Source organism: Cydia strobilella, chromosome 4 (genome assembly GCF_947568885.1).
Source record: "Cydia strobilella chromosome 4, ilCydStro3.1, whole genome shotgun sequence".
Classification (NCBI taxonomy): domain Eukaryota; kingdom Metazoa; phylum Arthropoda; class Insecta; order Lepidoptera; family Tortricidae; genus Cydia; species Cydia strobilella.
Genome location: NC_086044.1, coordinates 16,784,081 through 16,810,170, shown reverse-complemented (window position 1 = coordinate 16,810,170; position 26,090 = coordinate 16,784,081). Strand labels below are relative to the sequence as shown.

Below are 26,090 nucleotides of genomic sequence, written 5' to 3'. Positions count from 1 at the left end.
ATATTTTCTATAAGAACAGGAGGATAAAATTTTCAATTGACGTAAAATAAGTAGGTAAGTCGAGTCGGAGGGAATATAATTATATGGACAGCTCGCCAGTCTCGCCACTAATAAACAACTCGTTGTGTGTGTAGTCCAACAAAGCCAGAGGTGATAAAAGAGTGCGTAGGTACAAAGTGTACTAAATGAACAGTGAATCACTCATTCATAAAGCAGCTAAGCGGCTGTACTCACCTACTCAGCATTACATATACCATACTTACTTATGTTGTCCGGGTTTGTCTCGAGGGAGTCTGGTGTTTGGTATCATTCAGACAGAGAACATCAACGAATTTAACTAGATAGATTCAACTTACGGTCAGTAAAGTCTGTAAATGTACAGTTTAAATAATGTTCAGCATACCAAAGTATACTTATAAGTTTCGTTTGTATTGCCAAAGATTTATTTAATTATATAAGATGTGGAAAGTTCTTCTCCCCAGTTTTACGTAATTTACATCAGCAAAAAAATCCTACGAGTTGGAAACCGCTTTTTGGTAGACGGTTAAAAACCCTTTCATATTGTATAATTTGTATCTTAATATACAACACGAGTAATAAATATGTGTATTTTAAGCTGAATTAGATATTGCATGGATAAATATTAAGAAAAGTTGACTTGACTTTTATTAATTTGGAGAAATTGGAAATAGGTACAACAGCAGTGACATTAAACGTAAAACATTTTAGTATCTACAGGAAGCCAATTATAGGAACTTACAGATAGACTACTTAATTTCTATTAATGATAAATTCGCCAGACCCCTAAATTTAGCTTGATTTAACTAACAGGCCAATCCGAACGATCAGCCGTATTGTGCATGGCGAATTTATCAATGAATTTCTTAATAATTTTTCCATGCAATTTCGACATCTAACTGATATAATTCAGTTATCGTGTATTTTGCTTGTATAGTGTTTAGATTTCAAGCAGTCCCCTTACGGCTTATCCTTTGTCAATTGTTTAGTGAAACCGCAAGTGCTACTTACTAGCATAAAAAAATGGTAGCGCCGTTTTAACCGGTTATTCAATTACCACTCTATGCAGATTGCAATAAGGTTTAAAATGAACTAATGGGAAAACATATTCCATAGCGGTGTGGTCTTTGCGGTTACTCAGTGCCGGCAAGTCGAACGCTACAGAACCAGTCTAAAATGTGTCATCGATATGCGTAACAAAGGCGCGTTATCGGAGAGCGCACTTACACTGGTTTTTTTAGCGTTGGACTAGCCCTCGCTCGGGTGCCATTTAAAATTATGCACGAACCAGGTAAGGGACAGGGACGGATTGCGATTATACTTGTCCGTACAGCAATGTATTGACGCGGGCGAAACGCACGATAACTAAATATCATCATTCAAATATAATTCTGATGTCAGTATAATATCATGTATCATTCTACTCTACACTTATTTGTTGATTAAATAACTGGCAGTGAGATCGAGATCAACTTCATAAGAAGTGCGGCGCTCGGGGCCCCGGCGCAGTGGTTTTAGGATCCTAATTATTCATACAATATTATGCAGCTGTTGTTTTTTTTTATTCTGACTTCTAGGCAACGATCTACAAACAATAATTTACTTTGATTTTATTTATAATTTTAGGTGTTTACTGTCTTAGAAAAAATATATTATTGTCCAACCAACGGTATACCTACATGATTTCGGGCCTGTCTTTACAAAACTAAACTTCGTTTCGTTCTTTACAAAACTAAACTTCGGCCCTTGGATTTTAAGAACCCTTATTATGTTATGTACCTGTTGCACAAAATACTATACTCACGTACCTCATTAATAAGTCATTGACCGCATTTCATAAAATATGTTCATGATTTTGTTGTGTTTAAATTTCAATTCTCTCAATAATATTCAGAATTGACTTATGACCCGTAAACATGTATGATTAATTAAATAAAACGTGATGGGAAATTCTAAATATGAGTATTGACGTGATATCTGAAAATAAGTTTAAACGGTTCGGCAACGCGCACATGTAACTCTTCTGGAGTACAAATAGTACAAAGGCTACGCAGAATGCTTACCATCAAGCGGGCCGTATGCTTGTTTGCCACCGACGTAGTATAAAACCTGCCTTTTGTCTAACTTGACAATTTTATGTGTCATTTAATAATACATAGTTTGTGTTAAAGGTATACTCACACTGGATGCGCTGCGCGTGGGCCGGTGGTAGCGCACCTTCTTTAGGTAAACAGTATAGATGGCGCCGTCGACACGCTCCTCGCCCCACAGCCGCCATGTCGGCTGCTGGAACACACCACCAGCAGGTCAACACAAATGATCAACCACAAACACTAACTCTAGGATTACTCCAAAATTTAATTTTATGGGTGAATAAAAAAAACGTAATTAAGCGTAATTAAGGTCCTACGATTAGTCTTAATTTAATTGTGTTAAATACGAAAACTAACCATGTAAATGGTACAAGTTCATAGCATATTATGCTATCACACTTTCATGTAACATGCATGTAACTCAAATAGAAACTGCTTATTGTCGTAACACAATGGAATCAATTAACTTAAGACTAATGACAGATCCGTACGTAATTGTAGGTCTACGTACGTACAATTTTTTTGCAACTCACCCATATAGGGCCGGTTGCACTAAATTGCCTGTATGAAAAGCTTAACACTTGACAGTTTTCTATGAGATGACAGCTGCCACTACTATTTTTCACATTGATAAGCTAAAAGTTCTTTGGTTGTACGTGGTGCAGCCGGCCCTTAGCCTATTTACGTGATATGGATATCACGTGGGTTGGCATAACTGTTTGGTCACTTAGAAAGAAAAAACGTTGTAGATATAAGCAAAATTGTAACAAGGACAAATGGTTAAAATTGTCTATTCTGATGAAACACTGGGCCTATCTGGTTCTATCGCCAGTCGTCATTCAATTCCAGATTTCCAGTTCTTGAAAGAAAAGACATGGGAATGTAAATTAAATTATTTATCCACATTTAGATGGAAGCACTATTTACTTTACACCTGTTAATTTACGAAAATTGGTATGTTTTAGTTTTAAGCGGAAGTACAAGAATACCCCTTTAATTTCAGAACCCTTTCAGTTCAGCCTTGAAAGAATTAAATATTCACTTTAGATTAGCAATAGCACTACATCAATATTTCAATGTAAAATGTTACCGGCTTTCTATGAACATCACATAACGCTACCGATTACGAGAGCATTCCCAGAGATAACCTCCTTATCGCGCTTACATAATCATCATCAATGTTATCAGCGAACAGCACGGGCTCGGCTTTACTAACGCCACAAATCTTCCACATGGCCCATGACGTCACGTCACGTCACGGCCCAGCTGAGCTCAGCATCACGCTCACTTTCACTCGCGCAATGATCATATGCAAATGTAGTGATTCTGTAACTGGATCGATCAGTGAGGAGGGAGAACATGCGAGCGTGGACGTGCGTGACGCGGGTGAAATCGCCGCCGGGGCTCGGACAGCGGCACACTTGCCATCCGCATCCGGCTCGACTCAATTCCTCACTTCAATTAACCGATATACACAGACACTACTACGAGCTATCACCACGGCCCTTTTTACGATTCCGAACCAGCTCTCCCTCGTTAACGGTTTTCTAAAACTCCGATGGTTAGCTATTAATCCGAGCACGGTCTATTAACTTCAGTAATCAGCACATTTTCACTTTAAACGTTATGAAACATTTAATTTGCATATTATATGACCATCGCATAACAAAGTTGACGGTGCACTATGAGGAACTTTCACACTGTTATATACTGCTGTAGCGAGCCCTGATGGATGTTGCATAAGGGCGTTGTAATTTTTTAGCATAACACACATGTTTTATACAGTAAGCCGAAAGTTATAAGTCCCGCTGGAGCGCGTAGACGCTGAACCAGCAGCGCGGACTCAGAGCGACTGCTCTCACGCGGAGAGATCGCGTGAAAAACTTCAATAGAGCATGTCAATAATGCTTGACGTACTCTAACCAGTGTTAAGTGCAGTAACCACACGAGCACATAAGCCACTGCACGTGAGGGACGGATTTGCCAGTCTTTAAGCCTGCTTACGGCAAAAAGTACGTAATAAATATGTCCCCGTACACAAGTCAATTAATGTCCAAACCGCTGTTGTAAAACTTCATATTGCTCTTTGTTTGCATGCACGGCTGTTGTTTATTTAATTTAGTAACTTGGTAATGAAAAACCCTAGCACTTTGCTATGTGCTTGAACAGTGTAAAATCGTAAATGTTGCATGGATAACACAATGCGCACTCCCACCAACTATTTCCGGAAGGTAAAATTACTAAACATCAATCATCTACTATGTATCTATGCACATAGGTATGATACCTAATGTTAATAAATTGTGTTCATATGAAGGGGCGCGAATCCTTATGTAAAACAAGAGCCAATTTATTTTGCACCCGTGCATATCCTGTCCTGGTCCTAACCTCTATATATACTTTTAGCAAATCATCTTTCGTGAATCTTTCCTTCACGGAGTACATTCGAATTTCGCAATTACCGCCGCGAATGAAAGCTCTTGTGAGTATGTGAATCAAACAATTATCACCTAATAGCAAACTGTTGTAGGTATTACCTTGACAAGACGCGTGCGCCCAATGGTGCGTTAAATCACCGTCTTTACGGAGTGCACACAGCTGAAACCAGCGCCGTTGAACATATCCACTCTCTTATTAAAATAATAAGGTAATAAATAAATAGTAGATTGTTAACCAAGAGATGAAAGGCACTCATTCCTACCGAGGTATTTTGGCGCTCGAACGCAGTGAGCGCCAATAGTCCGAGGCTGAAATGATGCCTTTCACCCGAGTTAAACACTCTAATTTTCATTTCGAATACGAGGAAAGTAAAATGCATGTGGTTTTGTAAAAACATTACTAAGTATACATTTTTATAGAATTTCTTAAGGGTACTTTCAATTAACAATTCAGGCAAAAGTATCGTTATTTATGGAATGGAGCGTCAAATATCAGAATGGAAATTGTATAACAAATCCATTTAAACTCAAATCTCAATGGCTTATCGTAAAAAAATTACAAAAAACGTAACATGCTCTGGTGCAGACACGTATCATTTTCTGCATACCTTTTACGACAACAATGACACTCTTTCAGAGCATGAGAAATGAAAAATTATAAAACTTTTAGATAATACACTTTGTTACGTTGTCTTTCACAATTTATTTACATGTGCTCTGTATACCAATTGCTTAGGCACAAAAACGATCGGTGCAATAGCTCAAAAAATAAGGATGCGTCGTCATCCTCATGATTATAGAGCTATAAATAAATATTATACGACATTCTTACGCAGATTGACTAAGTGCCACGGATAAGCCCAAGGAGGCTCGGCCGCCGGGGCCCGGCGGGTTGGTTAACGACACCTTCTCGTAACTTATGAGTCATGATGAGACCCTGACCCTGGTACTTGCTCCTTGCTAAATTAAATCTTCAGACAGTTTTTTTCTGGCCACCGTGGCCTATGGAGACTAACAAGCAACGCTAAGCGGTTTTCGTAATCTATGGATGTTGCTATATTAAGGGTGTCACATGCGCGTTTCTAACTTATGAAGCAATTGTTTCTACTATACAACCTAACATAAATAATCAATTTGAGCTATCGTTTTGTTTCGGCCTCTTGACAGCGGCGAGCTGTGATTAATCAATTTCAATATAGTTGACTAAACCGTTTCGAAATAAATATTATAGTTGAGTTGCGAGCCCATACATGAAAAGTACCCAATTACAGTGGTATACGAAATCTTGATCTGCATCAAGTAAAACATTTCCACTAGTTCGCTTTCAAAAGAACCAACCCCATAAGATGTCCTGTAGTTAACTCTGTTCAAGTGTTCACCCAGCTCATATCACCTGGGTTTATTAAGTAAACGAAAAATATACTTACCCGATGTAACTAATTGATAAATTAATGTACCTAGTAAGTACTGTTAGCGGAGTTCGGAACGCGCCCCTAACTGACAGGACGGTTGTCATGAGCGCGAGCTGTCAAGATGGGTTGGCGCCGGATCCACGGAAGCGTCGGTCAAGCATTGTTGTGTATCGAGTTAAAATAAATCGTTTACTCAAGACCTAGTGCGTTTTGCTGTTAATAGTACCTACTTGTGGTCGGGGTCTCGGAGTACATAGTTCCCAAACGCAATATTAAAGAATTTTCGTTGCAGCGTAAGTAATCTAAGTTGAAAGAGTATTTAAAACGATTTCAAGGCAATGATGTTGGGGAGAATTTCAACATAGCAACTAGGTCTCAGGCGACCTCGAGCCCCAAGAGAACCATACAAAAGTCAATATAATCTTTATTCAAATGGGCCTAGTAACAAGCACTTTTAAATTGTCAAGTTTTAAATATTACCTTAATCTAAATATCAGAGCAATTTATTGATGCAGTTATTATTATTCTTAAAAACATTGAATTATTATAGATATGTCAAACTTAATAATACTTTAATGAACTAAGAAAGAAAGAAGTGTCCCTAGTATCTACGCCAAACTTCTACTGAATAAGTTGCTCGACAAAGACTATAGACACTCGTCGACTGCTGCTGCCTGCAAGTAATTGTTCATATCCGTAATGTACTCATCCCTTGGTCCCTTGCCCTTGCCGGTCTTTGCTTTTGTATCCATGTTAGTCACCGAGTTAACTTCTCTATTCAATTACTATATGTCCTTCGAATGCTATATAAAGCGTAAATTGATAGCAATTACTTAAAGATTACACGATCGGTTCAGGCTAGTTGTTCATATAGTGTTCACGCAGATATCTGTAAAGTAGAACCGGGCTGAGTAAGTACTTCACAACAATTACAAGTTTTATTCAGGCCAAACTGATATCAGTAATAATTAAAGAATAGGTACTAGGTACCATTTGTCATGGTATTACGGCCGATAAACATGTTACGTAAAACTTGGCATTCGCAAGTACGGCACGTAATTTCCCGTGCAAACAATAGTTTTGCAATTTACAAAGGTTTGAAATATCGATCAGGCGTGCACCGGCGTCGTGCGGACTAAATATAGCGGCTGCCAAGAGTAGGCTGCGTCACCGGGTGGTGGTCCCCCGCGAGCGACGCATCCCGCACCCGTTAACCCTCGGCTAAAAATACTTCCCACGGGGTAGTCTGCGAGTCTGGTGCGTCACACACGTATAGATGGACGCCCTACGTAGCGGTTCGTTCTCTCGCCCTTTACAAAGTATGTTTTAAGTAAATATAAAGTAGGTATTCATATATTATACCTATGTACCTATAGGAGGAAAACAAATTGATCACACCTTAAAATAAATTGCAATAAATGTTACCTATAAAATAGTTTTAAGAGAACTCACACAATTTTTGATTGCCAGGATTTTTTATGATTTCACTCCCATGTGAATTCCTAATTGCAGTCTTGTTAAACCTGCCTCCGCTCCGCTCAATATTAACACAACACTTGAATAAGTTAAATTAAAAATCACCACAAATACAAGTGTTCAATAATCTTCTTCAGCGTAAACTGAAATACATTTTAAATATTGAAACCACAACGCAACGCCGTTCATCCCGTTATGACAAATCAGGAAAGCATTCGTATATATTACGACGCAATTTCAACTAGGGGAGACCAAGGAGAGTTGAAACAAATTTTACTTTTTCGGTCATAACTGTTGTATTAGAATCTAGATTTACGAAATGTGTATCATCTGATAGCAAATTTCATAACCTATTACCACCCAGAAAAGATTTATACCATAGTGTTCTTAGAACTACTTATTTAAAAACATTCTGTTTCAACTCTCCTAATGCCGAGGTAACTTAAAACAGGTACTAAGGTAGGTTGACACTATAATTTATGATTTACAACAATAAATAGAAAACTAGTGTCAGTTAAATATTTTAGTATCGAGTCCGACTCGTACCGGCCAAGTGCGAGTCGGACTCGCCCACCGAGGGTTCCGTACTTTTTAGTATTTGTTGTTATAGCGGCAACAGAAATACATCATCTGTAAAAAATTTCAACTGTCTAGCTATCACGGTTCATGAGATATTTGCTGACAGACAGACGGACAGCGGAGTTTTAGTAATAGGTTCCCGTTTTTACTGCAATGTTCAGTGAGTGCAGCAGTCTAGAAATAAACGACTAGCTAGATTGCTCTGAAACTTTGTACTTACAATAGGATAAGGTACCTATATCTAGGTTTGTAATTAGTTTATGTAGCTTCAGATACAATAGTAAAAAAATACAGCGAATTTAAGTTTTTCATACATAACTTGTTTTTGCTCTATTTCGTTTGCTTTATATACCAGAGCTATATAAACTTATTAAATATACCTTATGTCATTGTATGTGCAAAGATTCATTACAATCCAACACGTAGTTTTAAAATGAGAACGAAACTCCGTTTGTATGGGAAGGTGAAATTCGGCCTAGCTTGCCGGGGACTCTTAAAGTAAGTTAAAGTACCAAAGTCCCGGCTAAATACTAAACTAGTCTAAGTATCAAAAGTTCATTTAATATTCAATTTATGTAGGAGAATGTAGGTATTTAAGTAACACGACCTCTAATCGGAATTACGTAGGGAGTAGTTACCTAGTCAATATACCAAATCAAGATAGCACCCATCAGTTCTATTAATATTATCCCCCTCAACTCACGAACAAGACAGAGCCTTTAGTCTACAATAAGTACTTATCTCAATCTAACTACATATATTATAAACAATTTTCTACAGATCACCCTACCCTATTCAATAGCACGAAATGAATAATGAATCTCCATATCATTGAACTTAAACGTACATGACCCTGAATAATTTCATATAGCCGATAAGTAGCTTAAGGCATTAGAAATGAAGAAAGTCACGTTTAGTGAAGTTGACAGTCTGAGGGCATATCGCTGCCGTCGGGCGTGACGCGTGACGGACGCGCTCGGCCGGCGGCGCCGCGCCCTACCTTGTCGACAACGGCAACCCGGAATATTCTATTGACAACAATGGCTTCAACACTAGACAGACTTCTATTCGGCACACCTTTCAACTCATGTAACTATAGACTTTCCGTTCCATTTCTGTCCGACCCACCGACATGTCGGTCATTCCTTTGGTGTGAGGTTTCATAAAGAAACTCCGAGTAAACACACCCGTTTCCTTATTTGTAAAACGACATGGCTCTCAGTCAACGCTCTCGGCGCATTGCAACACTTGTCCTAGAGTTTACTTAGTAAAAACTTGGCTCGTATATTAAATTTCCCAGACATTGCCAAGTAACGAGTTCTAAACTATTCCATATCCTTACCTAATATTTGACTTGGACTGGCTGTACATGCGCCCATTAAAGGTTGAAAAATTATAAGCTAAATCTCTTAAAAATTAAATTCCTGGCCATTAGTAGTTCGACTTAACCACGTATGGATGACATTATATTAATTCTAGTGGTTATTTCACTATCAAAGTAATATTAAATCCATAGAATTTTATTAGAAAAGTAGTGATAATGGTTATGGTTCCTTGCTTGGCAGGTAAATATAAATATAAAAGCAAATTGTATAACACTAAAAAACAAAAGAATAATCGCCTCAGTGCTTGACTCAGGGCGAGCAGTTTCACACGAAACCACTACTGATTGTGGAAACAACATTGATTTCCTTACCGAGAGCTTGACACCGATTACGCACTAGTCACACTTGCCTTTGTTTGGCTAACAATCGAAGCGGAATAATCTAATCTATAATATTCTAGATGAAATTCGTGATAATGTAAAAAAGGCAGTTTTCAATTTCTGTACCCAAATCTCGATACCTATACAATATTACATACATGAGCAAACAGCTAGTCCCAAGGGAGTTCAGGAGTTCAGGGATTTATGCAAATTCAATAATAGACTGTCAACTTTAATCCTTCGAGACCGACACCATCAAGCTACGCTTAATAGACACAATCTGCTGCTCAACCGCATCCAATCCACCCTTATTCTTTAAAATTAAATGTCTCGGTGCAATTAAATTCACATGCTAGCTCATATTACCCTTCTGTCTAACGAAAGGAGGAACCCACTAGCTATACAAAACAGTATAAAGAACATTACAAAACGGAGCACCATACAAGATGACTACGACCAATTAATTCAATGATATTCTTACAAAATTCAATGCACACAACTTTCGTTGAAGTAACTTAATTCTCACCTCGCCAGGGCATCAAGAAGAGCCGTCCCTAGCTTACACTAAACATCGTATTAATTGACAGAACATGCGTCGGCAATAATTAATGAAGACAAGTAGAATAAGAGTGAACCTCTTGGGCGAGGTGAGGTCGTCGCCCGCAACACCTCCGCAATCGATACTCATCGGCTTCGAGCATCGGACCGAATCCGACCAGCCGCGGAACCGATGCCCCGCTATGACCTAATGGTTTATTTTCACCTAGACTAGTCTAGTCTAGCTAGGGCTAACCGCACTCGTAACGATAGGTACCAAGACAAGTTTGAAGACTCCGAACTCCGAACTAGTTCAACTTGACTACTAAATGAGATCAGGTTTATTGCCTTTGATTCCCATTCCCACCTCAATCATAATTTTATTTATAATCAATAACCGTCAGGGACGAGCCTCCTGAGACAATTAAATTAAATTGTATGGTAACTGTATAATGTAACAGGAATTATTCTACTACTTTGCTACGCAGACCTAATATAATGATAATGAAATCGTTTCTATAAGAAGGTGGGTAAGTATAAACCTTATATTTTTGTAGAAGTAAATACAAAATGTAGTATTTTTATTCACTTCTACAAAAATATTAAGCTGTCTAAGGTATAAATATATTGGTGAAAAAGAACCTCAATAAACGTATGGAAATGACCGATTCTAAAGTTATCTAAATGTATACAATTTACCTATTCATAAGCTGAATAATGGATGCTGAGTTTGGATGGAAAATAATTTAAAAATTGTGCTACAGGAAAGAAAATTCTCTCATAACCATATTAAACATTAATAATTCATCATAAATAATTCATCCCCAATAATTTTTATTCCATCACCCGACGGAAAACATCCTTTGAAAATGAAAAAGGATATCCGCCTTATCCTTGTCGAGATAGAATCCGGTGCGCTGGTCAGGGCCGCGGGTACAGTTCCGGGCCCGCAGGGCAGGGACTCAAGGGCGCCCTATATTTGCGGCCCTTGAGCTTCTTGCGGCCTTGAGAACCTTCGACCTACATAAGAGCATAGCATAGGTACATAAAACAACGTTGATTGTGGGGTATGGTTATTTTATTAGTTAGGTGTTAGGTAGGTTGCAACACACCTTTCATTCTCGTAATTTGATTTGCGTATTTCCGTAATTTTCTCGACATTCAATTACCTACATAGATAAATAATATAGGAAGACTGTGTGATAACGCGTATACTTATTAAATTAAAACGGAGTAGGTCGTCGTAGGTAACACAATAGTATCCCCTCAGTGCACTATAATTACAGTGTATGCGAGTAATACCTATGTACAGTAGGTACTAGAACGACGCAGGCACGCAACATAAATAGGTATTAAATCATGTAACATAAAACATAGCCATACTCTACAAAAATAGGTACCTACTAAAATAAAATGCCATGTTTGTGCTCTATGCAGAATAATAAAAGGATATTTTATGGACTGAAAGATTTGGAAACCTGCCAAAAAGCTAGAGAAATCTGAGGAACACAGGAGGGGAGTGAACGAACTTTAAATCTAGCATTACTTACCAAACGTTCGCTAAAGCGGCCGTTCACCCCTTATCTCCAATGAAAATTCCATTTTATAAATGTGGGCGGTTTTGCACGTATCTCAAACGACATAATATATATAAACAAATACGAAGCTAGACGACACACTAAGAGTTTATTAAAAACCATGGATTTCTTAATATTTCACGTCGATAAATGTTTATTATATTTATCATAATATCTGTAACTTTTTCGAATTCGCCAGGGAATTTTGCTTATTTGGTAATGTCTGATACACATTGCTTTTAATGAGCAAGATCGACATCGACACAAAAATTGAAGTCTATTCGCCCGATTCGCCGACATCCGTCTGAGTGAAGAAGACAGTATAACGAAGTTATCCGTTTTGAATTCCTGTGTGCATGCACCGACACCGACGCTCACATTACTCAAGCCTTGACCTGGATTGTTAACGAAGTCAAGATACTACACGGTATAACACTAAAAGTCACTTCAAAAAACAAACTACCAAAATAACCCAAAGAACTATTTATTTTCAGTTTGTTAGCAAACAACAGACTGATACACTTCGTCTGAGGACTGACATAAGACTTTGTTTTATGCCAGTTATTGGTAATCGCTGTTAGTCAACACTTCAATGAGCACAACTTACAAGAATGCAAAGTATAGTTACTTCATAACTTGAACGTAAACTGTACTAGTCGAATTCATTACTGGTGTCATTTGACAACCATTTTTCCATGCAGCTAAGAAGAGGTATTAAATGAGAAACGACAGCACCTAGAAAAGAATCATAACAATATATGTAGGTAACTAGGTACGCCAGTAGTCACCACAAGTGGCATAAATCTTAGCATGACCGAAATTCATGTTGAATAGCAGGTAATAAGCGCGTAAAATTGTAGAACAAATACTATGAGTAACTGTCGATGTCGGTACAATTAGAAGAAGCCGATAGACTTGTGAATGAATCATTGCCTGTGAGACATGAATGAATGACAACTTTTTCGAATGTGATGCTTATTGTGTGCAATAAGCATCATATTCATATTATGCAAACAAGAATAAATATTTGCGAAATGTCGTCATCAATAATCATCGATTTCCAGTCTACATCAATTTTATCCATCTTTTCGGCTTTGACACTGAGACATAGATAAGATACACACACACACACACACACACACACACACACACACACACACACACACACACACACACACACACACACACACACACACACACACACACACACACACACACACACACACACACACACACACACACACACACACACACACACACACACACACACACACACACACACACACACACACACACACACACACACACACACACACACACACACACACACACACACACACACACACACACACACACACACACACACACACACACACACACACACACACACACACACACACACACACACACACACACACACACACACACACACACACACACACACACACACACACACACACACACACACACACACACACACACACACACACACACACACACACACACACACACACACACACACACACACACACACACACACACACACACACACACACACACACACACACACACACACACACACACACACACACACACACACACACACACACACACACACACACACACACACACACACACACACACACACACACACACACACACACACACACACACACACACACACACACACACACACACACACACACACACACACACACACACACACACACACACACACACACACACACACACACACACACACACACACACACACACACACACACACACACACACACACACACACACACACACACACACACACACACACACACACACACACACACACACACACACACACACACACACACACACACACACACACACACACACACACACACACACACACACACACACACACACACACACACACACACACACACACACACACACACACACACACACACACACACACACACACACACACACACACACACACACACACACACACACACACACACACACACACACACACACACACACACACACACACACACACACACACACACACACACACACACACACACACACACACACACACACACACACACACACACACACACACACACACACACACACACACACACACACACACACACACACACACACACACACAATCTAATCTTTTGTTACTTGTGAATATAATATAAGGTAAAATTCTAAAATGTTAATATACGAATTTTGAAATAGTAATAATAATATTAGGTAAATTGTTACTGGTTTTTAGTCACTCGCGCCTTTAGGTCTCTAGGTTTATATTAGTGATTGTGAAAGGAGACCTAGGCTCTCCGAAACATGTCGCGCGAGTGACTAAAAACAAGTAAGTCTAAACCTTAAAATAAGTGTCTCACAACAGTTTTAATTCAATTAGTGGTATATAAATAATAAATAAATAAATATTATAGGGACATTCTTACACAAATTGACTAAGTATTATATGTATTATATAATAACATTATTTACATTCCAATGCGAAAGTACTTGGCTCAAGATGATTTTCCGGCCTTGGCCGGCAAAGATATATGAATATCCATTACCGGAACGTCTTGCGAAGTTGTGGCTTTCGAATTTCGATGATGCGATGGACCAATGGTGATGGTGATAAAACTGATAAATATTCAGTAAGAAATTACCGTAAAAATGGAGGGAGAATATTTACCCCCGTAAACGAAGACCCGGGTAAATTATGGTTTAATAAAATTTAAGTAAAACGTCAACGAAGATTATTCGTTCGTCTGACATTGCAAATTACCTTGACGTACCACCTTGTCTGCGACTTCCTGTGCCTGGGCCGGCGGCGGTCGGGGCTGCGTGAGTCGGCGCGCTGGGCGGCGGGCGCGCGCAACGCGTGGCAGCGCGCCGCCAGCGCCTTCGTGCGCTCCGCCAGCGAGTGCCGCAGCTCGCTGCCGCCGCAACCCCGCACTAGCATCTCTCAACCACCTGCTTCTTTCACTTCAATGTCCTCCGGGTCGACGATACCACTCATTGCGGATAAATCAACACGACCGTTTGCAAATTTGCTTATATTGTCCGTTCCGTTGACGCCACTTTTAAAGAAAATAACCGTTGTAACAAACGTAGGTCAATAGTCAATGTCAAGGAGGGTACTAAGCAATTGTTGTTACAGTTTTCAGACAGACATCCTCAGACATCATTCAGATGATTTAAACTAGCGAAAACAAATAGGTACAAATGTCGTTTTTAAACATTTCATTAAATTAATTCATTAAACCACATAATTACTACATTACTACAAATTACTTAACATAATATATTTTTTAAATAAAACAAAAACAAATCAAAAATAAAGCAGTCAGTCAAAACTCCCACCCCGCGTCATCTTAGGCGCAAAAGTGCCCAAAACGCTCGCCGCATTACCGCGCTGAATAGCTATGGATAACCTCTGCACCAATGACCCGCGGAGCGGGGAGCCAGGCCTCTATTTCGCAACAGCCAGCCGTTTCGACCGCCAGAGGCACAAACAAATAGCCGTCTAACGCCGCATACTTCTCCCTTTTACTCAGCGCCGCCACCTCAGCAGCTGCCCCTGCTGCCCTCACGGTGCGGCCAATGTGCGATGCAGCAAAAGTGCTGACACATGTAGCGTCCCAAAGAAAGCACTTTCCTTTCTGTCAAGGCACCAGCGTCAAACCGTCAGGCCTCTTACCATCCGACCGACTAAGGCCTGGGGGCTCGACCATGCATGGGACATTTGCCGAAACAAGCGCTCTCCGGACCAGATCGTTAAGAGCGTGATGGCGTGGGAATCTCCCTGCACATCGAACACAACTCAAAGCGTGGTGGCCGTTGCTCTCCACCCTACTACACTACCGCAGATGCATAAGTGCACACACATCGCAGCACAGGCGAAGAGCCACTGCCACCCTCATCGAATCCTTGTCAAGAAGGGGGTGCCCAAATGCGAAGATGGAAGCGCATGCAACCACGTACGTCCCCGATTCAGAAAATAAATTGGATTATTCAATCGAGATTGTTTAGCAAATAAGATTCATTCATCTAATTAAGTGACACAGGGTCTGGGTTGAATGATAAAGGTCGAGTTACATTCTATTTATAGGTAGTCCCTGCAGTGACTAATATACCGAAGAGCTAATCTAATGTCGGTTGACGAATCCTGAGGGGGCATCCTACTATCAAATAACAAAACAAACTACCATTTATATGTAGGTATGTGCTTACTGCATAACAATTGACGGTTGCTCTTTGACTCTAATGTTTACACTCGTACGGCAAAGTCAAAAGAAGAGATATATGTCGTTACATTGGGGTATTTCGTCTGTTTAGTCAGAACGTATCGAATAATGCATGCAAGTTCTTGGACCGTCTAAATGGGACTCGCGATTTTTGTAATCAAGAGATATGAAGGTCAAGAAACATGGGCTCTTTCTAGTTTTCTTAACTTTTGTACATCGAATTGACTGTGTCACTAAGTACAACGTGGCCATGCAATGCAGTGATGTACCCGTATATTTAGTTCCCGCCTAATTTATACCTAACACAGCAGACAAAAATACATACGTGCTCGCCTGCCACCTACTTCATTATGCATCCGACTTAGGTAGGTATTTCATTCTTCACCATAAATAATGGTAATGTATGCATTCTACAAAGGGATGTCTTTGTACCCTGGATTATAGCAGAGCACGTTTCTACGCACCTCTTGCATGGACACTTTAAAATTCTAATGTGACACAGGCATCTAAACCTAGGTTTGTGTTGTCGTTGTCGTTAATGTTTACTTTCTCATAACATAACATGTTGTCATGAGTGTAATAAACTTAAATCTGTGATGTAATTATAATGTTTGTTTAATTTAAATAGCCGTCTGGCGTTCTCTCTCAACGTTATCTGGCGTTTAAGAGACTAAATGAAATGTTCGCACATATTATATGTATCCAACAAGCTATCTAGCCGTAAGTGGTGAGGTGGTTGGTTGACAAGTGAGTGAGCGTGCCTGCCTGCCTGCAGAGTGCAGAGTAGGTCGATATCTGACAAGGAAATTGGATAATTGAGGAAGGGAGCGGCTGGCCGCCGCGCCGACGGCGCCGATGCTTCATCCAACGTCACTCAACGTCGTCAATTGGTCGAATATTAAATGAAGTCAGGTACTTACTTAGTTACAAAATTATGGAACATAAATTGTAGGCAGCTCGTCTTGTGTACAAAATTAGTTTACAATTACATACTTATCTATTAGTTCCAGACAACGGTTTAGTACAAATGGCTGTAATAAGAGGGAAGTTTAATAGTTATTTGTTTTACAAGGGGGCAAAGTTGTTTAACCTCTCGTGCTAATATTGATACCCGAGCAAGCGAAAGATTCCAAAATTGAACCACGAGCGTAACAAGTGGTTCGAAAAATGGAATCTTGAGCGTTGCAAGGGTTGCAAGGCACGAGGGTTAAACTAATTTTGCCACCGAGTGAAACACAAAAAAATTCACCACACCGACACAAAGAAAATACTAACTGTAAAACATCAAACAAAATCAAAGCAAATCGATTCAAAATGAATGTCATCAAATATTTATCATTCAAAATCATCATTTAAAAGTCAATTCTACCAGCACACATAAGAATACAACTCAAAATTTGCATTTGATTACTTTGCCTCACATGTGAATAAAATGCACCTTTCTTATCCGTTTTTGAACGTTTATGGTGTGGTGAATAACGTTTTTACATAAACCTACTTAATTCCTCTACGACTTATAGGGTAATTGGATCCTTAACTATAAAATACATTTTCCGTACCTACTTCTGGTAAGGTAAACTTCTTTATTTTAATTTTTTTAAGTATCGATCGGTACTAAACTTGTTCCAGTGACAAGCACCTACTTAGTCGCAAATGCATCTATTTGGTTAATTATAAATATATTATTTACTTCATGATAAAATTTATCTTTACTGTACTGCTTATCGAAAATTTAAACCGTAGCCAGGTGGCGAATACAACTTCGTTTGTACAACCGGTTTGAGTTCCGATTATCGCTCTTATGAATGGAGCACAGAGTGGTTTTTTGACAAATTTTGGCGAGCAGGTGACAGGTGGCAGACAGGGGATTGTTCGTCAGGTGTGAAAGGGCCAAAACTTGTATTCCAATTTTGTTACCTGAGTCTTTGTTAAAAGTCTCGTAATAATGTTGAACTACTTCCCTTTTTCCTTACATGCGTTTATGCTTTGCGTTGAGAATAAATATCAATTTACGAGGCACTTCAAATGAAACATTTCCTGTAGCTAATATACATAGCTTCTTATCCATCTCAGTTGCTAATCAAAGGCATTACGTATGTCTTGATATCGTTGTTTGGAAGTCACTTTGTTCTGACAAACATTATGAATCAGCTGTCGTTTGTTGCGTTAAATCATTAAAAATTCTTACTCATGCTGCACTTATTCACATAGGTAGTCATTGTATTGTGTTTATCCGACTTCAAGAAATGAGGTTCTCAATTCAAATTCATTTTTAGGGTTCCGTACCCAAAGGGTAAAAACGGGACCCTATTACTAAGACTGCGCTGTCCGTCTGTCTGTCTGTCACCAGGCTGTATCTCATGAACCGTGATAGCTAGACAGTTGAAATTTTCACAGGTGATGTATTTCTTTCGCCGCTATAACAATAAATACTAAAAAGTATGGAACCCTCGGTGCGCGAGTCCGACTCGCACTTGGCCGGTTTTTTGTGTTACCGATGTTACGTTACATGCGCCGGTACACTACCGCTCATAACATATCTATTCAGGCACTCGTAATTTTTTCAATGCAATTGTATTTTGTATACAAAATCGACTTTCAGAATTATACCGCTAAGTCGCAGTCGGGTAACAGTTTTTTGTGCAGTTTACTTTTTTAATTTAACAGACATATCGAGCTTCAAAATGATGTGCAGAATATTCGTGTACATTGCCTATTTACCAAATGGCAAGCCGCAAGCGCAAAAAAATCCATAAATCGTTTTCCAGTACAAGATCGTTTTATTTTGTATGAACATAAGGGTTTTTTTAATCGTTACATAAAGTAAACTCAAAATTTTAAATGATGTCTGGCAACAATTTGAGGCTCAATATATTTACCTAAATAAAAATTCAATCCAACATGTAAGAGAGTCATTTGCCTGCGATCGAACAGTATGATTTTGAAAATAATTTTTGTATACAATGGTATGGTGAAAATTGAGGGTGCCTAAATACTTTTGAGCGGTAGTGTATGAATGAAATGATTTGAATAATCCCACCGGTCATACAAAATAAAACATTACAAAGATCTTAACCTAAACTAGAACCTAACAAACACAAAAACTATTCACAAAATGCGCCCCGCTCCCCTCCAGATGCAAAGGAGCCCATCACGCTCGCCGAAAAAAAAAAAAAAAAAAAAATTTAGTGATGTGACCGCGACACCATCACCGTTTTAGAACTAAGCTATACTTAGTTATTTTCAGTCCTTCAAATAGTTCTACCGCTTAACTGAAACGGTCACGAAGTTTCTCCGAAAACCATAACAACATTATAGAATTGATAGTTTATTTTTTTCATACATTTTACTTAAATTCATTTATTTTACTCGCGACTACACTTGACAATGACCACTTACCTACGGTAATCACAAGGTATGCGTACAGCCTAATTACCATGTAAATTATTCTCCGCGCAAAAAACACCGGCTCACTTTACAACAAACACTATTAAAACCGTGCGACCGGTCACTGTGCATAAACACTGAACCATTCATTAATTCAAAAGAGCACTTCGCACTGCGAATGAATCTCAGAGATATTAATAAAAATATTAGCGCGAAACCGACTTTAGCGTTACTTAAATAAAAAATAATGAAAGGAGTCAACGTTGACAAGCCCTTCCGAACGTTGCGCTCGGCGCGCGTCGTCTGAGCCTAGTGAGCCTCAGCCGAACAGTCGGGCGCTTCGCATCGTCGACTCGACAAGGAGCACTGGCTAAAGTCAAAACTACGCATGTGCGGGTTTTCCATGGCTTTTCCATCGCTGTGGTAAGCTATGCCCATCTGGTGTAAGCGTATGCGTTTACAGTTTAAATTTGCCAATAATTGGTTTAAGTCAGCTATGCTAATAGTGGCTAATAATATATTTTTTTCTGATTACACTATCAATATCATACCGACAGATGGTTATGTTCTACGATATTTGATTTACTACCTTATCTCCAATGCAATAAATTATTTTTCTCAAATATGTACAGCAATTATTGTCATAGTCATGCAGACGCTGTCAAATGCGCCGGCAAAGCTGCGAAGGCGGCATTGCCGGCCTAGACCGATAATGTTATTCTTTGTGAGAAGGAATTGACAACCTCGTATCTCATTCTCAATCCGTAAATACTTGGCCGGCAATCCCCAATTACCTTTTTTTGACGCTAGGGTTAATGCATTTACGCATCTTTGAGCCCCCAGGCTGGGGAATGTGGGACTCGCTTCTCCTCCCCTCCCTGCTAGCTAGAGGGAGAGGAGGAGAATACCCACTAACATCCCCTGCGCTGCGCTGCGGCGTCACCCTTTTTGCCGTTAGGGGATTGTCATCGTCATGGGATCACTTGTGGCATTCTATCCGCGTCGCCCCCCCAATCCCCAATTACGGCCTCTGTGGTAAGTTGGTAACGTCCGTATGTCCGTATAACATAAAATGAAGTCATAAAGGCTTTTACTGCACATAAGGACTGTATCATTTATTATAAATACAACTTTACTTAGCCATATTTTTTTTTGGTATTACATTTTTATTTAAAAAATACACATGTGTTTTCACACATTTCGTCCTCTCAACGTAAAGTATATGATTTGGACAAAATTTACCCAATCCTCCCGAGTAACAATAACGATTTCGGACAAATACTACAAGAAATTTTACGGTGTGCGAACAAAATGATATAACACAAAAAAATCGTAGTATGCGAACCGCAATTACACATGATTCGACAAGCGAAGCGAAACATCTGGGCATAGTCTAATCATTTCTTTAAGTTAAAAAAAAGGTTTTGGATCTGTGCATGGTAATTGGTAACCTTTACGACAACTTCGACTTTGACATCCAATATAATTATCATGGAGCGTTATCGTTTCTATCGACCCGCTCTAGTGATGGTTCAACGCCATGAATGGCTTTGGTTTTTAAGTAGCTATTTTTTTTTAGCTGTCTCCCTCATTTCGCTTGCGTCAGAAATTGAAGGGAATCCAAAACATGGGGTGAAAAATCGTTTTTATATAGAAATAAAAGTTCATTACATTTATTCCGCAGCTGCTCAATTGAGCAATCATGAAGAGGACACTTAAGATAACATGTTTCTTTAAATCGTACCAAGGAGTCAGTAAAATTGTCTCAAATTAAGCTCGATAGGCTTGTCCGAAATGTATTTACTGGACTATATAGAAAGCATCATAAAGTCCCTAAAATTAAAAAAAAAACCTTTTGTTATATCAGATAGGCTTAAAAATACGCTCAGATCAAACCCTGTAACGTAAGTTTAGCGCCTGGATAAAGTGTAATAGCAATCATTCAATTTGAGCATAAGCTTAATTGCTTGACATCAATTATCAGGCAATTCATTAAATTTCTCAATTTCACCCCCGTTTTCACTCTCTTTAGGGATGATTTCAGACATAAAAACTATCCTACGAGTATTGTCGAGTATGTCGTTAACCGGGACTTAAACTATCTCTATGCCAAATTTCAACTAGATCGGTTCAGCGGTTTAATCGTGAAGAGGTAACACACAGACAGACAGACTTTCGCATTTATAATATTAGTATGGACTTTAAATGAGAAAGTAACTCTGTCTGTCTTTATCTCTTCACTGAACGGATTTAGATGAAATTGAGTTGGGGAGATAGTTTGAGACCTGTGGTCCCTGTGGAAGAACATAGTTTTAGAAGAAGGTTAGTTTTTATCAATCATCATCATTATTCCACGCAGACGAAGTCGGGGGCAGAAGCTAGGGGAAATTATTCGTTTTATGTCGAGTCGGCCGATTTTATGACATGAAGTAACAGTGGAGATTAGGTATATCGCCATAAAAAATAGGTACATAATTATAATGCACCTGAGATCTCGCTAACGTAACGTCACGCACAACAATAACAATAATGAAGACACGCAACTTTGTTTTGTACTGACTATCAGTCATAATTCTTTGCACCTATAGGTATACTTGTGTGCAGTGCATAAATAAATAGTTTTCATTTCTCATGCTCTGAAAGAGGGTCCCGGGTATGTTGTCCTTAAACTACGTCCAAAAGAGAGGTATGGGCACTGTGAATGACATCTCGCTTTGTGTGGTAGGGCACAGGACAGCGGATGTCATTCCAGATCTAGAGCAGAGCCCAACTGGGGAGGTACCTCCGCCTTACAGAAAACCGCAGCCAAATAACACTAGACCCTACTAATAGTGTTGTGTTCCTGCCGGTGAGTAAGGTTGCCAGAGCTCGAGGGAGAGGAGTGTTAGGGTCGGCAACGCGCATGTAACTCCTCTGGAGTTGCAGGCGTACATAGGCTATAGAGACTGCTTAACATCAGGCGGGCCGTATGCTTGTTTGCCACCGACGTAGTATAAAAAAAGGGTCATTGTTGTTCTAAAAGGTGAGCAGAAAATGATACATGTCTGCACTCTGCACTAAAGCATTTTACGTTCGTAGTACGATTTTTTTAATTGTTTTACGATAAGCAATTGAAATTTGAGTTTAACTGGATTTGTTATACAATTTCCATTCTGATATTTAACTCTCCATTCCATAAATAACGATACTTTTGCCTAAATTGTTAACTGAAAGTACCCTTAAGAAATACTATAAAAATGTATACTTGGTCATGTTTTAAAAAAAAACACCTGCATTTTACTTTCCTCGTATTCGAAATAAAAAGTAGAGTGTTTAACTCGGGTGAAAGGCATCATTTCATCCCTTGGTTAACAATCTACTATTGTTAATTTGCTACACTCATTTCTGATTATGAAGTAATGTTGTTTTCATAACACTTGCGCAGTATGCGTGTTATTTCACGCAAGTACAGTGGGAGGTAAAGTCCATTTTACTTCAACGGGAGTTATAGCTTTTTTAAATATTATTATGTCACTAAACTCACTAACTCATACGAACTAAGTAGGTTCCAAGTTTTACCTATAACAATACGGTGTGGGTGCTTTAATGTTGCAGACATCAAAATACTTGACATTGCCGCCAAAAACCGCCATTAAAATAATAGAGAAGAAGATTAGAAGAAGAAGAAGAAATGACAATATGGCGGACGAATGTCTGAAATGTCATACTTGTTCATTGTCTATTACGGAAGAATTACTTCGCTTATTTTAGTTTTTTTCTTTGCAAGTGTGATGAGAAACGAGAAACATTGTAACTCCGGGGGTAAGAATATTGTTACTCGAGTCTTTAATTCACTCCAGCCTGCGGCTGTTGTGAATATATAAACTCTCGTACAATATTTCACTTACCCTCCACGTTGCACAAATTGCACAATGATTCTTGATTGGAAAGGCACGGTGCGTGCAAAGGATGCGCCAGGGCAAGTGACGGGTCTACCAAAAGATTTCAACGCGCTATAAGTACATACGTGGAGGTTCGACTCTAGGTAGATGCGTGGTAGTTAACCCGATTAAACGATCGACGACGACAATTAGTGTTAAAATTATGATGTTTGCTTTCTGCACGCATTACGGCCTGACGGGCTATCGAGAGGTGGGGGTGGGGCAAAACAAAACTCACTCTAAGGACGGTAAGAAAAGTTACAACTCGCCTGCTCGAAGTATCCAACTATATGCACCAGCGTTGGAAACAATATAATTTCCACCCTCTAATAAATAATAATACCACTGACTGAATTACTGACTTAAGACCTATGCTTACATATTCATATTAGACATGTTTTACGTCACTATTCGAATGTTGCTTAACAAGATTCTATAAATAAAATTGTGCTTTTAGACGGAACTGAATGCGAAAGTGTCCCAAGGCGAAGGTCCGGTGGTTTCACTTACACTTTCTACAAAAATATTCGGCGCTGTATATAATAGTAAGCTCATAATAATTACCTATAACTACACCTATACGGCTACCATCAGTTGGCACTGACATAAACGCTGGCGTGAACGTAACTTACTTTCTATGCATCTCGCTCGTACTGACATATTAGTGCGAGCGAGATGTATAGAAAGTAAATTACGTAGACGTTATGTATATGTCAGTTTTGACACTGTCAGTGACTCATGGTACGGGTACTTTTAAAACAAAGTCCCCCGCCGCGTCTGTCTGTGTGTATGTTCGCGACAAACTCAAAAACTACTGAACGGATTTTCATGCGGTTTTCATTTTCACCAATCAACAGAGTGATTCTTGAGGAAGGTTTAGGTGTATAATTTGTTAAGGTTTTGTGTAACCCGTGCGAAGCCGGGTCAGGTCGCTAGACTCGCTAGTTTATTTATAGTGAACAATAGCGATAACCGTAAGTCGTAACCTATACATATATTTTATATTTAAATCTGGGGGCTTAAATAAGGCCTGGTTGTAGATATTTCTAGGACACAGGTAATATTAGAAATGCAGTTCACATATTTCGTAAGCTGATGAGCCCATTTGTTTCTGTCTAGAAGGTTGGAATACTGCCCATGCTCAGATTTCCTATAATTTACGTCAGAAGATCAGAAGACACTTCATGTAGGTAACAAAACGATGTCGGTACAATATCAGCTGAATATTTCAATCAGTTGAACCCGCATTTAGTAAATACCAAACGAATTTGAATGGCATGAACGCACACAATCAATAATTATTTACAAACATTGCATTTTATAATGCGCGTTCTTAGTTCGACGAGTGTGTTATAACGATAGTTATCTTTTTGGGGTTCCGTACCAAAAAGGTACAAAAGGAACCCATTGGTGCGACTGTCCGTCCGTCCGTCTGTCTGTCACATTTCAAAATATCTCGCGAACTACTTAAGCTATCGATTTGAAATTTGGAATAGTCATGAACTACGCTAAGTCAGACAATTTGAAAGTGTATTTTTGTTATAATTTAGTTTTTAACTGGAAAATTCCCAGTATGAAAAGGGAGCAAATTGTCATGTCTAGTTACTAGCCTACAAGGTGAAGTGGGGTGTCATTTGAAAGAGCTCAAATTGAACATTCCAAAACATTTTTTTATATTGTTTTCATAGTGAAAAAATTTGATTTATGAAGGAAAAGAATAAGGTTATAACTATTAGTTAGCCAATTTGCCGATAGATGGCGCTGTACACCATTATGATTAGTATTCTTCTGGTCAAGTCTTTCGTGTTTATAGTTACATAAGATAACTGAAAGTTTGTACGGAACCCTCGGTGCGCGAGTTAAACAAACTCGCACCTGACCGGTTTTTTTTGTTTAAGTAAGTATGATAATTAATTTACAACCGTAGTGTTTTCATTTGATAGCCCACCAAATGAAATAATTCATGAATGTATAAGCAAAATTTGGCATAGTTGTAGGGAATGTTCACAAGTGTACCTACCTCCAGTGTCAGTTTGACGTACTAATTTTTGGACACTATATATCTATTTTGTAGGAAATTTTATACAAATTACTTACGTAACTTACGTTATAGACTATTTTTTGCTATGGGCCACCGTTTACGAGTTATTTACGAAAAACTATAAAAAGGGACCTCGCAACGCTCAAGACCACCACCGTGGTACCACCTGTCCAATATCTTGGTCCAATGTGCATTGCGTCTCACTTTCACGTGTGTAATGCAAATACACATTGGAAAGGTGGAATACCTACCACCCTAAGTACCCATTGATACACAGGACAGGAGATTAAATATTTATGAATTTCCGTGATCTTTATAACATCATACCTAGAATTGCCATTACGTTCTACACGAGACTAGTATACGTAAGGAGTGTGTGATCAAGTATAAGGGAAATGTTGAAAGAAACTAATCTAAAGTGAACAACAATGGCAGAAACTGGAGCGCCTGGTGTTGCTGCTAGTGAGGCAACAGCCGCTCCCACGGACACTTTCGACACTGATATAACCAGCGATAGCTGCACGTTGCCACTATTTACCAAGAGTAATAACGTAGCAGAAATATGTAAAATGTATTTGTATATTTCTGCGGGCGAGAATGTATTTGTAATATGATGTACTTACCGATACACGCGCT

General features: G+C 39.0%; 1 protein-coding gene across 5 annotated transcripts in view; it reads right to left on the bottom strand.

Annotated features, from left to right (window-relative positions):
* LOC134740713 (ral guanine nucleotide dissociation stimulator) overlaps positions 1–26,090 on the bottom strand; it is a 34,245-nt gene that overhangs the window by 7,250 nt on the left and 905 nt on the right. The window contains exons 1-2 of one of the 5 annotated variants that reach the window (XM_063673291.1): positions 14,645–14,939; positions 2,200–2,304 (exon numbers count right to left, since the gene is read on the bottom strand). In XM_063673291.1, the coding sequence (XP_063529361.1) occupies positions 2,200–2,304; positions 14,645–14,821 (282 nt within the window). In that variant the 5' untranslated portion in view covers positions 14,822–14,939. Of the gene's footprint in view, positions 1–2,199; positions 2,305–3,276; positions 3,845–14,644; positions 14,940–26,090 lie in introns of those variants that run through there. The other 4 variants (XM_063673292.1, XM_063673293.1, XM_063673294.1 and 1 more) reach the window with 4 other exon arrangements.